Source organism: Microcaecilia unicolor, chromosome 5 (assembly GCF_901765095.1).
Source record: "Microcaecilia unicolor chromosome 5, aMicUni1.1, whole genome shotgun sequence".
NCBI lineage: Eukaryota > Metazoa > Chordata > Amphibia > Gymnophiona > Siphonopidae > Microcaecilia > Microcaecilia unicolor.
In genome coordinates, this window is record NC_044035.1 from 168,074,476 (window position 1) to 168,090,773 (window position 16,298).

The window sequence follows — 16,298 nt, forward strand, 5'->3', positions numbered from 1 at the left end:
CCCGAACGGGAGGGCTCTGAACTGGAAGTGTCGGCCCAGGACTGCAAAACGCAGAAAGCGCTGATGAGGAGGCCAGATGGGAATATGCAAGTACGCTTCCTTGATGTTCAAGGATGCCAGGAACTCCCCTGCCTTCTCTGCCGCTATAACAGAGCGGAGAGTCTCCATGCGAAAGTGCTGAACTTTCAAGGCCCGATTGACCCCTTTGAGGTCGAGGATAGGCCTTACAGAACCTCCTTTCTTTGGTACCACAAAGTAAATGGAGTAACGTCCCTTGCCAAGCTGATTTTCTGGCACCGGAACGACCGCACCCAGGCGGATCAGATTGTCCAAGGTCTGCTGCACTGCCACAGCTTTGACGGAGACTTGCAGGGAGAGAGTACAAACCCGTCTCTTAAGGGTCGGCAGAACTCTAGCTTGTAGCCGTCTCTGATGACTTCCAGCACCCAAGCGTCTGAAGTTACCCTGGTCCACTCGCCCAGAAACGAGGACAGGCGTTCTCCAATCTGCACTGGGCCATGGACCAGGACCCCGTCATTGGGTACGAGACCCTGGGGGAGGACCGGAGGGCGCACCTCCGGGACGGCGGTCTCTGCAAAAGGAATGCTGCTTGGGGGAGAAGTTCCTCTTAAAGGAAGAGGGGGCAGAGGAGCCCGACTTGCCCGGGCGGTACCGACGGGTTTCCTGAAACCGTCCTCTGGATATACCGGGGCGAGCACTGGCCCGAGCCCTGACCTCTGGTAACCTCTTGCCCTTAGACGTGCCGAGATCGGTCACAATTTTGTGCAGCTTGACCCCAAAGAGCAGCTTGCCTTTAAAGGCAACTTAGCCAGGCGGGACTTAGAGGCGTGGTCCGCTGACCAATGTTTCAGCCAAAGCCACCGCCGCGCAGAGACTGTCTGAGCCATACCTTTAGCCGAGGCTCTCAAGACATCATATAGTCAGGCACGCCCTGGCCACATAGGAGCCGCAAACTGAGGCCTGCAAACTTAAGGCAGCCGCCTCGAAGGACGACCTTAAGGCCGCCTCCAATCTTCTGTCTTGGGCGTCCTTTAGGGCCGTGCCACCTTCCACCAGCAACGCCGTTTTCTTAGTCACCGCAGTGATTAAAGAATCCACGGTAGGCCAAAGAAAGGCCTCCCATTGACTTTCAGGCAAAGAATAGAGGCGGGACATAGCCCTAGCCACTTTGAGGCTCACTTCCGGGACATCCCATTGAGCCGAAATTAAGGTGTGCATGGCATCATGCACGTGGAAGGTTCTAGGCGGGCGCTTCGTCCCCAGCATAATGGCGGAGCCAACAGGGGCTGAGGGAGAGACGTCCTCTGGACAGGAAATCTTCAAAATGCTCATGGCCTGCACTAACAGGTTGGGCAAATCCTCTGAGCGAAAGATCCGCGCTGCAGAGGGGTCATCCGCTTCCATCCGAGCGGGAATCCGTCTCCTCCAAGGAATCCCCAAAGGACCGTTGGGAGAACTCAGATACGCTGCCTCATCTACATCAGAGGAAACAGAGTCCTCTAAGGCCTGGGAATCCACCCGGGGCGTTACTTTCCGGGGGCCCAACCCCTTTATCGGACAAGGGAGAAGGGGCAGCATTTTGCCATCAGGAAGGCCTGATGCAGCAGCAAAATAAACTCGGGGGAGAAACCCCCCAGACTGTGCACTTCAGCAGCCTGGGCCACAGCCCTAGACGCACCCTCAACCGGTCGCTCGGAAGAGCGGGGGAGAAACATGCTGCGCATCCAAGATGGCGTCCGGCGCGCACTCCGCGAAGGAGCCGCGCGGGAAGAACGGCGCTTAACTTTAGCCGCTTTTTTGCCGTCGCCCAAATCAAGGGCGGCCATGGCATTCACGTCTCCCAGCTCAAGGGCGGCCCAAGAAGAAGCCGTCCGAGCAGAGTGGCCAGCCAAGATGGCGGAGGCGAGCAGCGGGGGATGGGCGTTTATGGCGGGAAAAACCGCCGCATCGGAGGAAGACCCGGGACACTGACCGGCCTCCAAACTGACCCCCAACAAGGGCGAATCAGACTTTAAGACCCCCGCATCCCCGCTAGAAGCGCACACGCGGTCCGGGGAGCGATTCTTCGCGCCCTCGCCCTCCGACGCCATAGGCCACGTGGAGATCGATCGGGGAACCCCCTGCCCGCTATAAAAAGGTAAAAATTACCTGCTTCTCGCTCCGAGCTGTAACGACCTGGTGTCCCAGTGAGTAGCTGCAATAAACGTTTAAATAAACGTCAAAATAAACGCCTTTAAGGACGTCCAAAATTTTTTTTTTTTTTTTTAACGGAGCCAGCGGGAGGGGGGAGAAAAGGATGGACCTGGCGCCACCAGGTTTGCACTTGCTCAAGAAGAGCCCTCAACCCCAGGCACTCAACAAAACCTAAAAATTAGGCTTGGAGACCTAGCCAGAGCTGCTGCTGTGTGTGACCACCCCCTGCTGAGATAGAGAACATACTGAGGAGTTTCCGGCAGCACATGACCACATATAGGGAGGCAAAAACTTTGCTCTCTATCTCCACCTGCTGGTAGATGGCCACAACCCACCAGTCTATGGATTGATCAGCATGATGATATGGAAATACCATTACTGGCACTGTAGCTCCCCAAATTTGTTAGCCTTCCTATTGTCTGTTAGTATTTCACTGTCCATCTCTATCTTTCTTGGTAATACTAGTAAAAAAAAGGCTCGTTTCTCAAACAAATGAAACGGGCAAACTAGCAAGGTTTTCCTCGGAGTGTGTATGTTTGAGAGTGTGTGTGTGAGAGTGATTATGTGAGAGAGAGTGAATGTGCGAGTGTGTGTGACAAAGAGAGAGTGAGACTGTGTGCGAGTATGTCTGTGAGACAGACAGTGTGTGTGTGTGTGAGATTGAGTGTGTGTGCCAGGGCCCCCCATTCCCTCCCTCCCAGTGTCCCCCCTCCCTCCATGTTCCAGGGTCGCCCCCCCCCCTGCCTCCGAGTTCCAGGGTCGTCCCCCCTCCGTCCCTCCGAGTTCCAGGGTCGTCCCCTCCCTCCGAGTTCCAAACGTCCCCCTCCCTCCCTCCGAGTTTCAGGGTCCCCCCTCCCTCCCTCTCGAGTTCCACGGTCCCCTCCGAGTTTCAGGGTCCCCCCTCCCTCCCAGTTCCAGGGTCATCGTCCCTCCCTTCCAGTTCCAGGCCCCCTCCCTCCGATTTTTAAAGTCATCTTCACTTACCAAGTCAGAGTTACGGCGGCGGGCAGTAGCTGTAAAGCGCGTGCAGGCTCGGCCCTTCTCTCTCTTTCTGAGCTTTGGTCCCGCCCTTGCGGAAACAGGAATGAGGGCGGGACCACAGCTGAGAGAGAGAGAAGGGCCGAGCCTGCACGCATTTTACTGCTGCAGCCGGCCGCCGTAACCCTGACTTGGTAAGTGAAGATGACTTTTAAAAATCAGAGGGAGGGGGCCTGGAACTGGAAGGGAGGGACGACGCACCCTCATGCGTGTGACGTAGCGTTCCTTTGCCTGGCAACTCTGCAGTGTGCCCTTCCCTCTCACTGTTCCGCCCTCGACGTCATCACGTTTTGACGAGAGGGCAGGACAGAGAGAGATGGTGACAGACTAACGAACCTTACGAACGCTTCACTTCAAGTGTGCCACGGTCAGCTTCAGAACATTGGAGGTGCAATTATTATAGTAGATATGGAGTTCACTGGATGGAGTCAATTCAGAGGGCAGCTACTAAAAAAAATCAATGGTCTTCTTTATCAAACATATGGGGACAGCTTAAAAGCTCTATATACATATACCCTTGAGAGTACGCAGGATCAGGAAGATATGGTAGAGACATTTAAATACATCCAAGCATAAATGAACAGGGAAGCTGGCCTCTCAGTGGAAAAGAATCTCAGAAAGAGCAGTTGTAAGATGAGGGTGAAAGGAAGTAGACTCAGGAGTAACAAAACACAGAATGGGTGGTGGATCAAAGAACAGCTTCCCAGTAGAGGTAGTGGTGACAATATCTGAATACAAGAAAGCATGGAACAAGCACAGAGGCTCTCCAAGGGAGAAAAAAAAAAGAATTGTAGAGAGTGGACTGTTGGTTTGGATGAGCTGTATAATCTTTTTTCTCCCGTCATGCTCTGTTTCACCGTCTCCCAGTCCCCGTTATTCCATTTATCAATACTGCAAACCCAGTACTCCCAGACCTCCCTCAGATGCTACTCATACCATTCCTCTGGCTTGGGATAGACAGTGTGCCTCAGTGCATTATCAGGATCATATTCAAAGGCTACACCTGCAGTGGGGTTCCACTTGGCATGTTCCTTCCCAAATCCTTTCTTGGCATAGGCTCGCAGCCTCAGCTCCTGTCCCTTTCGCAGCTTCACCAGGAGAATATCTGAAAAAAAGACTGAAGTTGCTGAACTGGCATAAGTGTCTTGGAGCAGAAAGTTTATTCCCTCTGACTTGCGTGCTTCCCAACTAGTTTGTTATAAGATTACTGCTATGTTGCTGGTCCTAGGAAAAAATAAATATATTGGCCTACTATCGCTCTGTTCTTTGTTTCAGACACCACATCCTCTACCAGTTCAGCAAAGACTGCTGTTACAAATCAACAATAAACAATTTTATTGTCTATGCATATGCTTATACTTCCTTCCTCCCATCAGTAAATACAGTGGTGGAAATAAGTATTTGATCCCTTGCTGATTTTGTAAGTTTGCCCACTGACAAAGACATGAGCAGCCCATAATTGAAGGGTAGGTTATTGGTAACAGTGAGAGATAGCACATCACAAATTAAATCCGGAAAATCACATTGTGGAAAGTATAGAATTTATTTGCATTCTGCAGAGGGAAATAAGTATTTGATCCCCCACCAACCAGTAAGAGATCTGGCCCCTACAGACCAGGTAGATGCCTCCAAATCAACTCGTTACCTGCATGACAGACAGCTGTCGGCAATGGTCACCTGTATGAAAGACACCTGTCCCACAGACTCAGTGAATCAGTCAGACTCTAACCTCTACAAAAATGGCCAAGAGCAAGGAGCGTCTAAGGATGTCAGGGACAAGATCCTACACCTGCACAAGGCTGGAATGGGCTACAAACCATCAGTAAGACGTGGGCGAGAAGGAGACAACTGTTGGTGCCATAGTAAGAAAATGGAAGAAGTTACAAAAATGGACTGTCAATCGACAAAGATCTGGGGCTCCACGCAAAATCTCACCTCGTGGGGTATCCTTGATCATGAGGAAGGTTAGAAATCAGCCTACAACTACAAGGGGGAACTTGTCAATGATCTCAAGGCAGCTGGGACCACTGTCACCACGAAAACCATTGGTAACACATTACGACATAACGGATTGCAATCCTGCAGTGGCCCGCAAGGTCCCCCTGCTCCGGAAGGCACATGTGACGGCCCGTCTGAGTTTGCCAGTGAACACCTGGATGATGCCGAGAGTGATTGGGAGAAGGTGCTGTGGTCAGATGAGACAAAAATTGAGCTCTTTGGCATGAACTCAACTCGCCGTGTTTGGAGGAAGAGAATGCTGCCTATGACCCAAAGAACACCGTCCCCACTGTCAAGCATGGAGGTGGAAATGTTATGTTTTTGGGGTGTGTTTCTCTGCTAAGGGCACAGGACTACTTCACCGCATCAATGGGAGAATGGATGGGGCCATGTACCGTACAATTCTGAGTGACAACCTCCTTCCCTCCGCCAGGGCCTTAAAAATGGGTCGTGGCTGGGTCTTCCAGCACGACAATGACCCAAAACATACAGCCAAGGCAACAAAGGAGTGGCTCAGGAAGAAGCACATTAGGGTCATGGAGTGGCCTAGCCAGTCACCAGACCTTAATCCCATTGAAAACTTATGGAGGGAGCTGAAGCTGCGAGTTGCCAAGCGACAGCCCAGAACTCTTAATGATTTAGAGATGATCTGCAAAGAGGAGTGGACCAAAATTCCTCCTGACATGTGTGCAAACCTCATCATCAACTACAGAAGACGTCTGACCGCTGTGCTTGCCAACAAGGGTTTTGCCACCAAGTATTAGGTCTTGTTTGCCAGAGGGATTAAATACTTATTTCCCTCTGCAGAATGCAAATAAATTCATATACTTTCCACAATGTGATTTTCCGGATTTAATTTGTGATGTGCTATCTCTCACTGTTACCAATAACCTACCCTTCAATTATGGGCTGCTCATGTCTTTGTCAGTGGGCAAACTTACAAAATCAGCAAGGGATCAAATACTTATTTCCACCACTGTATATGTTTCTTATCTTTCCTGTAAGACTATTCTCTGCCTCTCTAAACAGGGGAAGCTTCTCAGAGTGCCTTTAAAGCTATATTAGGCTTGTGATGCATGAATATGACCACAGTCTGAGAATTTAAAAAATCCTGGGTGGTACTGCTTTGGAAATGCCTTTATGTTCCATCTTGGGCCCTTCCTACCCTAATGTAGGTCCCTGCATGAAAGGCAATCTCATCACCTGGTTTTGACAGAAACAGAAACCTCAAGTTTGGTTGTGTGAATGTGAACCCAGTGAGGGCCACTGGGGATTGTCAGAGCTTGCAGTCTGCATCCCTCTGCTATACCCACAGTATCCAAATGAGAACAGCCTCCACACACAAGGACTTAAACGAATGAAAACAGATACTAAAAGGCCACAGTGCTTTTACAGGAGCTGACTGGTGCCACAACTCCACAGAGAGGCTAATTCCCAAGGAGCTTATCATCTAAAATTTACAAATTCCTGCAAAATGTTTGTAATCAAAAGCATTTATTTGGCGCACTCTAACTATTGTGCAAAATCATAAATGTATTACTTGCACTCACAGAAGGAAAAAAAAATACAAGAGTCTGTCTCCCCCCCCCCCAGCTACTTTACATTCCCTGATGGTCTAGTCAGGGTAGGAGCAATACCCCAGTAACGGTAGCCATTTTGAGAGCAGGAGTTGGAATGGGCAGGAGTCATGGGAAACGTTCCTGCCCTAACCTATATCCCGGGGATTATAAAACTAGACCCAGAGGGGCCTATGGGTGAGGGGGGAGGAGGCCACTTAAGGTGGTCCGGGAGGAACGGGCGGAGACAAATGGGGACAAAGCACAAATTTTTGGCTTCCACCAAACACATGGTCATTTTGGGCGCGAAAGCCAAAAACTTGGCAGAAAATTAAAATAGCTTATCGGCTGAAACCAAACATAAAAAGGATTTGAGGCCTGTTTTGGCACCGTAACCAAAACTGAAACTTGGTTGGTCTAGGAACAGCCAAGGTTCAATAGTCACAGAATTACAGTCATTTTCTCCAGATTTAATTCTGGATTTTTAATAGTGTTTTAGTTTGTATCATTTCCCGATAAAGTTTTCTGTACTTGATACCTGAGTATATTAACATCATATTGATTTTAATTTCTATTTTTATAATTTTACTGTTATTTTTGCAATTAGTTTTACATAATGTTTTATAGTTCTGTTTTATACTTATATCTCTGCACTGCCTTGATTAGAAGGCTTTTGGAAGCACAAGTTATAAATGTAAATTAAATTAAATGAACTGAACTGGGTCCCAGGAAGTTGTTTAGTCCATCTTTCCAGCTCACTTTACCAACACTATTCAAGAAAAATGTTAGCCTAACATGCTGTGAACAATCTCCAAAGGCCATAGTCATATTTTAGGTTATTATTATTATTATTAGCATTTGTATAGCGCTACCAGACGCGCGCAGCTCTGAACACCTGATACAGAGAGACAGTCCCTGCTCAATAGAGCTTACAATCTAAGATAATACAAACAAGACAATTAAGGGCGAGGGAAGTACTGGGTGAGAAGGAACAAGGGGGAGGCAAATGAGTAGTGGCGCAAATTTAATAGGTCTTTGTTTGATCAATGTGTGTGCATGCATTGTAATGGTACCTGTACTGGATTAGAATTTTATACTTTGTTGATTACTTGCTGTACTAACTGACCAATACAGAGAAGTTTAAAGAAATGGGGGCTGGATTATTTCATATCTGAATTTAACGTATTTGGAATTTTTAAAAATAAGATATTGTTTGAAATACTTTTTAGAAAATTGCTACATGGTATATTCAATGGCATTTGCCAAATGGAACTAATATATACAAATAAAAAATGTGGTGAACTCAGTTCTTGATAATCACAGTCAAATTCCTTCAGCTGTTAGTCAGAACAGCTAGACACGAAGGTAAAAAACGACTAGTAAGCAGAGCTTCCTTACTTACCATCCTGTTCAACATAGTCATTGGGGTCACTGTCTCTGCTTCGGGAGGTTACCTGTGCAGAAGGAACACACACAGTCACTGGGCTAGCACTCAAGATGACCATATCATGTGCTAGACAGCAGTATGAACTACTGGCAAGAGACAACAAAATCAGCAGATAAAAACAGAGGTATAATCAGCTCACAAAACATCCAAGAAACACCAATAAATCGGACATCATTTATTTTGAACAGCAAAAATTACCCAACATGGCACCATGTTTTACCCTGTGGATGTTTCAGGGGTAAAAACACAACAAGGTATATTGTGTTCTCAGATAATATTCCTATGGGCATCTACACAGCACATGCTAAAAAGGAAAGTGCACCTCTGTAAAACAGGGCTATTTGTTTCTTATAGCCTCTCAATGTGATAGTAAACCCTTCAACTATGAGAATTTCCTTGTATAAGAAGCCAAACCTACCTCCCCTACCCACCTGCACAAACCAAGAAAAGGGGGTGGGGGGGGGGGGGCACACACACAGAGGGGCATTTTCGAAAGGGACATCAAAGTTGCGATTTGAACGTCCTTGCAAAATGGCGAAATCCAGGGGCGGGGAAATCCATATTTTCGAAACAAGATGAACATCCATCTTTTGTTTCAAAAATACTGTCAGAGACGTCCAAATCCTTAAATTTGGACGTCCCTAAATTTGGTCGTCCCTAGACATGGACGTTTCTGACTTTTGGCGATTTTCGAAACCAAAGACGTCCATGTCAAAAACGGACAAATGCAAGCCATTTGGTCGTGGAAGGAGCCAGCATTTGTAGTGCACTGGTCCCCCTGACGTGCCAGGACACCAACTAGGCACCCTAGGGGGCACTGCAGTGGACTTCATAAATTGCTCCCAGGAACACAGCTCTCTTACCTTGTGTGCTGAGCCCTCCAAAACCCACTACCCACAACTGTACACCGCTATGATAGCCCTTACGGGTGAAGAGGGGCACCTATATATGGGTATAGTGGGTTTTCCACAAATGTAACAGGTGGGGGGGGTGGGGGGTATGGGCCTGGGTCCGCCTGTCTGATGTGCACTGCAGTACCCACTAAAAGTGCTCCAGGGACCTCCATGTGCTGTCATGGACCTGAGTATGATATCTAAGGCTGACATAGAGGCTGTCACAACGTATTTTTAAATATGTTTTTTTGAGGGTGGGAAGGGGTTAGTGACCACTGGGGGAGTAACGGGAGGTCATCCCCGATTCTCTCTGGTGGTGATCTGGTCATTTCGGGCACCTTTTTGTGCCTTAGTCGTAAGAAAAACAGATCTGGGTGAAAACGTCCAAGTGTTCGTCAGGGACTTCCTTGTTTTTTTCAATTATGGGTCAAGGACATCCAAGTGTTAAACACGCCCATGTCCCACCTTCGCTACGCCTCCGACACGCCCCCTTGAACTCTGGCCATCCTTGTGACGGAGTGCAGTTGGAGAGACGTCCTAAATCGGGTTTCAATTATATTAATTTGGACGTCCCTGGGAGAAGGACGTCCATCTTCTGACTTATGTTGAAAAATGGATGTCCTTCTCTTTCAAAAATGAGCCCAACAGTATTCCAAGCTGTTCCAGCTCCTTACAAAGTGGTAAGTACTAAACTTCAAGCCCCTTGGGGGGAGGGGGGGGGAGGGAAGGGTACAGAACTTACATAGGTATCCCAAATTGATAGAAATTGCTTCTTGTGCTTTTGAGACAAACCAACCCTTTGGTTTGTCCAACATCATAAGATTATGCAATCTATTGTGCCAGCCTAGGAAGAAGGGTTTAGTCTGAAATTGTCCAGACTAAGAATACACTTTTTGCCCAGAAGAGCCACCTTGCATAATAACAAGTGACAACCTCTTCTCTGTTTAACAAAAACCTCATGTCTGTCCAACAAAAGGACTAAGGCTGATAACAGAATAATGGATCCCAACAAAAATTCAATATAACAAACAATCCTTTTCCAAAATAAACATATGTGCAGGCCCAAAATACATGAGAAAAAAAAAAGGAGTTGGGAGTCAATCCTTCAATTTTAAAGACTTGAACTTGGGTAATAAAAGCTCTATGGAGTACCCTAAATTGGCACACCTGTAGGTCTGCAACTGTAATCAGTTCTGGGATTCAAACAACTAATCTGCCTAAATCCAAAGAGTCTAGAGCTCTCTCAAGGTCAACACCTCATTTAATTGGCAATTCTGACATGTGTTTCTGAAGAGAGGATAACTCTATGAAGTTCCGATACTGACAGTCTGTCTCTATTCTTCATATCCAGCACAGCCATAAGTCTAGGTCTGTGATGGGCAGACAAAGCGGCTTTGTCCAGAGTAGAAACATAGCACAATCGATAAGCAAATACATCTGCCAAGTGATTCAGAACTCCTCCAACCAAGCGTTGCAATGGTAATAAACCATTTGGATGCACCAAACACGCCAAACACAAGATCCCCAAGCACTCCCAATGCAGAAAAATTCTCTCCCCCAGGGAGGAAGCCTGCATTTCCTCTAATGGGTAACAGGACTGATGTGTTAGGATCTACTGCCCAATAGTTAGTTAAATTTTGCCATAAAGAACAGAAAAACACTGTCTCAGAACTGGAGGAATAGACTTCAAGGGAGTTTGCAAAAGGAAATTAAAATGCCATGAGCTAAACACATCTGTCTCAGTCTTTACTGGTGTATGGTGTATAATCCTCCCGCTCCAAAAACCAATACCTTAAGTGACGACATAAACACACCTGGTTATCTTTGTGTAAACCGAGTAAGCCCAATCCCTCTGTATTCCAAATGCCAAATACCATTTTGGTGGAAGACTTTGGCCTTTTGCCTCCCCAACAAAATCGGGAGAGATGTCGATATAGGATACATAAGTCCTTCTTCAGCAATTTCAGAGGGAGCATCTGTAACATGTATAGTCATCTTGGGAATCTGACTGTTTTAAATAGATAAACCCTACCATGCAACCCCAGAGGGAGATTCTGTCAGCCCAATAATGTAGTAATAGTGGAGATGAGTAATTTAGAAACATTAAGTTGGTATAACTCTTGAGGTCTTCGTAATCAACTGAATTCCTAGGTATCAGAAGGAATAATCTGCCCAGCACAAAGGAAAATGTCCAACCCAACCCCGCCTGACCATCTGAAGAAGCCAGGGCCTTCAATATATTCAACTTAAAACAAGAAAAATCCCCATATTCGGCAAACAATTCCATCAATGCTTCTAAAGACTGCTGGGGATTAGTGAGGTGTCTTAACAAATCGTCTGCAAAGGTAGAAATTTTAAACTCAATGTTGGAACTTTATTTCTGAGATATTTGGATTCATCAGGATATTCCTAATATGAGGGTCTAAAGAGAAAACAAAAAAGTAAAGAGTAAAGGAGATAGGGACATCCCTGGCATGTGTCCTGACAGCCAATCAACCACTAGATATCTACATATGCAAGAATAGGTGCTTGAACGGAGGAAAAAGCCTCAAACGAACCGCTAGGGTACTCCTTATGTTAACGAATTAACATAAGGAGTACCCTAGCGGTTCGGTTCGTTTGAGGCTTTTTCCTCTGTTCAAGCACCTATTCTTCAAATGTAGATATCTAGTGGTTGATTGGTTGTTTAAACAATTGAGATTCTGCAAGATTCACCACGATATTTAGATGTGTCCTGACAGACCAGGAAAGGCCACATAGACATCCCATTAACATACATTAGAGAGGAGTATCTGAGTTTAAAATGAACACTATGAAGTCAGAACTTTTAAATGTGAACCTGGACTCAGCTATGGTTCATAGATTAAGGTCTAAGGAAAAATTATGTTTCTTACCTGATAATTTTCTTTCCTTTAGTCCCAACAGATCAATCCAGAGACGAGTGGGTTATGTCTCCCTATCAGCAGGTGGAGATAATGCCATAAAGGATACTGTGCAGCAGCCTCACTTTTAATATGTTCGATACCAAAGCAGCAAGGAAACCATGAGCCCACGAAGAAACTCCTGCCTCTAACACCAAAGAGGGAAGAATTAGCGGCAACTGTGGTCAATTAACAGCGGTCTTTCCCCTGCATCATCCGTCCTTTGAAAACTAGACCTACAATGGGACCCAAATGCAAGCAGATGACAAGAGACCCAATACCATGTCACAAAGGAATCCAAGGGAGGGCCTCTGGACTGATCTGTTGGGACTAAAGGAAAGAAAATTATCAGGTAAGAAACATAATTTTTCCTTCCATTACATCCCACAGATCAATCCAGAGACAAATGCGATGCAACAAAGCAGTCCACAAATAGGGTGGGACATGGAAATCCACAAATATACGTTCGCTTCCCCAAAGGCCTTGGCCTCCTGGGCAACTGTAAGCAAAGATGGATGCTGCAGCGAAGGAAGAGACACCAGTCGATGCAGAGCGGCCTGTGGAATCCAGCAAAACAAAGAGCGGCCCAGTAAGGTTAGGAGCAACAACACTTCCTGACAAGGAGGAAGCCATACTAAGCATGAAGAAACCACCAACAGCTGGCCAGACCCCGCAGCATCCCAAACAGGAAATCAGACAACAAGCCGCAGCATGCTTGAAAACCCATGCGGCACCCATACCTATCCCAGACAGGGCCAAGAGCCAAAGAAGCGCTATATGGCATGGCAAGGTAACATGTCCAGCCGTGGCAGTGGAGAACAAGAAAACAACCCGCAAAGGAATCCAGGCACGAGAGAGAAGTCCATGCTGGAAGAAGGGCCATGGTGATCTCCTGCCCGGTCCCCCCAAGGAGCACATAAGAACCACAGATACAGCAGAGCTCCCCAGTACAAACAGGAATCCTAATCTACAAACCAAGAGACCATGCGGCGAGCATGGGATGAATCCCAGGTTTGGACCCCCCCCCCCCCCCCCCCCCCCCCCCCGAGATAAGAGGAAGATGAAGAGTCCCAAGACAGACAAGATCCCCACTGCCCAGACCACGAAAGGACAACATACCAGATTGGAACAAGGCTTGATGAGCCAGAAATGGAACCAGCCCCCCCCCCCCCCCCAAGTCGGACCCCAGGAACGAAACCGAACCCAGGCTAGGCAAACAGCCAAGGCCTATGCCAAGTGAGCCTGAATGGCCAGGACCAGAAACAGAAAGGCCTGCACGGCTGGCCCAGGGTAGCAAACACCATCCAGAGCCAGAGATAATGGAGCTAGTCAAGGGCTCAATGGCCACCCGTGGGAGCCAGAGCTAGGCCAGGCTCCCCAGCCGAAGCTAGGAATTGTTGCCAGAGAATGTGGTAAAAGCCCTTATTAAGATGGGCTTGGGGAGAATCCACTGCCTATTTCTCAAACAAGTGCAGAGAGAAAGGAAATCTTCCAAAATAGGCACGGGATACAGAGAGACACCAAGAGCCCCAGTCACATAACAAACCTGGCCAAGATCGGACTGTGAAACCGTCTGCGGCCGAATAGGCAGAAAGACTCCTGCATCCACCCTCGCGAGCCACTGAGGGGCAGTGTGCAGAACAGGCCCGGTGGCAACACTCCAGCAATGGAGACTCCTGTTCCGAAGCGGATCTTGCTCCAAGATGGCGAACATGCGCACCTGACACAAATCCTGCCAGAAACCAACCTCCTCTGAAGTTTCCACTAACCAATGAGGGCAGGCCCTCTGGACCAAACAGCAGAAGAAAAGCCAGAGGCCACCGGAGATCAGACAGGGAGAGGCCAGTCAGCATGAACAAGCATGCAGCAGGAGACGCAGCACAACCGTCCCATCGTTAACCAGCACAAAGATGATTGCAGAGAGGCAGAGCTAGTAACCTGAGACGCCAGCTAGAACATTATACAATCCTTCAATGCACCACAAAGCCAAGAGGACTGAAATACTGGCAAGTACAGACCAAGCCAGGAGCACAGCAGATTCAGATCCCTGAAGAAATGGTGCACAACCGTGTGTGTGTGTTTTTTTTAAGAGGCAGGCGTTACAAGTGCCATTTCCAATGAAGGACACAGACCCACAAGATAATCATAGAGGTGGATAAGGGAAGGGGGGGAGGGAACTGGCTCTACCAGGTGTACCCTAATAGAAAGACAGAGCTATGCCAAAGACCCCCAGCTCAACTAAGTCTGAGGAAGCAGACTAGGAGCAAGCATCAAACCAGAGCTGCGCAGGAGATGTCTATCCACCTACTGAGATAGAGAGGAACGCAAGAGCTCTGCCATAAAGGATACTGTGCAGCAGCTTCACTTTCAGTATTCTCTCTATCTCCCACCCTCCTAGAATGGGGACATAACCCCACTCATCTCTGGATTGATCTGTGGGACGTAATGGAACATTTATTTCTGCTGGCAAAGGGCAGTATTAAATACCTAGGGGTTAAGATCAGTATACACATACACACACATACAGTATATAAACCCTGGCATTGTAGAGATGAGAATGGGTAGGAATACTGACCGGTATAACCCTGGGGTTGTTGGAGATGAGGTCACGTGATGTCACATGGCGGGTCTGGTCTTCATTACACCGCACGGTCAAGTGTAAATTCACAGAGCATTCTGCACAGAATCATCACATGTGCAGTCCTAAAGTGAAGAATAAGAAGAAAGTCACATTAGGTCTCTCCCACATTAATCCAGGACAATATCAGAGATAGATTTTCAGGTAGAAAGGCCCAACACTGAACAGACAATATGAGAAAGGCCCAGACTTCCAACAGACTGACGAAGTTAAAATGAGTCACCCTCCACACAAAAACATTTACCCTGGAGTACTGCATCTTATCCACAATATCATCACTGGTGAGTGGAATCAATCCTGGCAAAAGAAGAAGGCAGTTCAGAGAGAAAGTCAACTGTTCAACCCGTAAATTCTCAGCTCAACACCAAGCTTGGTAAGATCTTGTGCAAGGCCACAATTAAGAGCTGTCAATTTTGTATCATACATAGTAGGGAGAAAAGCAATTAGACACAGAAATGACAAGTCTGTTGCCTATTGGCCAAAGTCTCTGATCACAGGGAACTGTTACTCTTTATAAAAGACACCATTGCACTGGTTTCCACTCTGCAGCTGGTGGATGAATGCAGCTGTAGACTGACTAAATTAACACCCATAGTTCACCCGTCCAATGGTCACACAGACTCATGCCTTTTGTATCAAATCTAAACTCCTGAACTGAGGCATCAGACAAACACAGTTCCCCATAAAACAAAGGTAGTGAACCAGTTGTAGACTGGGCTGGTGGCTCAGATGGAAATGCTGCACAATGCAATACAGAAAATCCCTGATTTGATTTCCACTTTGAGACCTCTGCATCTCAGTGCTGGCTAGGGATAGTGTGAAGGTAGCAGTCATAGCCTCCATGAAGGGAGGAGGAAGTTACCATTGCATAGAAATGAAGCATAGATGATCCATCAAGGCTATTTTTTAAGACAGTGCTTCTCAACCCAATCTTTGGGGCACATCCAGCCAGTTGGGTTTTCAGGATATTCACAATGAATATCCATAAGATAGATTTGCACACCAAGGAGGCAGTGCATGCAGATCTATCTTATGTATGTTCATTGTGGCAATCCTGAAAACTTGAACGGCAGGGTGTGCCCCAAGGACTGGGTTGAGAAGCACTGTTTTAAGGTTTTAAATTGAGTGAGGCTAAGCAGCCATAGCTCATGATGGTCACTAAATGAACTCATAGAGTATACCCTGGGAGTGGATGAATGGTGGGGGTGGGTAGGGGGGTGCCTCAAGTTACAGTCCACATGCTGCGTGAATGAAGACTCATGGTAAACAAATCTTAGCCTTGTTCTCACTGAGCTAAAGAGAAATTGTCAGTTCCAGAAGATGATAAATCAGTTGCATTTCTGGAATATAATCCAAAGATGATCCTATGCAGGCCCAGCTGCGACTCACCTACTCTGTGTGCAATGAACTCATCATGTAGCACTGACGAATTTGCATCTATCTGAACCCAGTCTATGGCTACAAACAGAATAGAAAAAGAAGAAAATTAAATGGCAGAATTCAGACAGACATCAGCTATTTTAGAAATATGTATTTTCATGGGCCTTTGTTATCCAGCTATTTGCACAAAAATAATTTCATCAGAAGGAAAAA

At 47.0% G+C, this 16,298-nt stretch overlaps 1 protein-coding gene across 1 annotated transcript in view; it reads right to left on the reverse strand.

Annotated features, from left to right (window-relative positions):
* POLR2C (RNA polymerase II subunit C) overlaps nt 1-16,298 on the reverse strand; it is a 66,550-nt gene that overhangs the window by 22,649 nt on the left and 27,603 nt on the right. Inside the window, 6 exon segments of the mRNA XM_030203570.1 lie at nt 4,189-4,357; nt 8,209-8,260; nt 14,643-14,755; nt 14,758-14,770; nt 14,950-15,002; nt 16,095-16,163. Coding sequence (XP_030059430.1) covers nt 4,189-4,357; nt 8,209-8,260; nt 14,643-14,755; nt 14,758-14,770; nt 14,950-15,002; nt 16,095-16,163 — 469 coding nt within the window.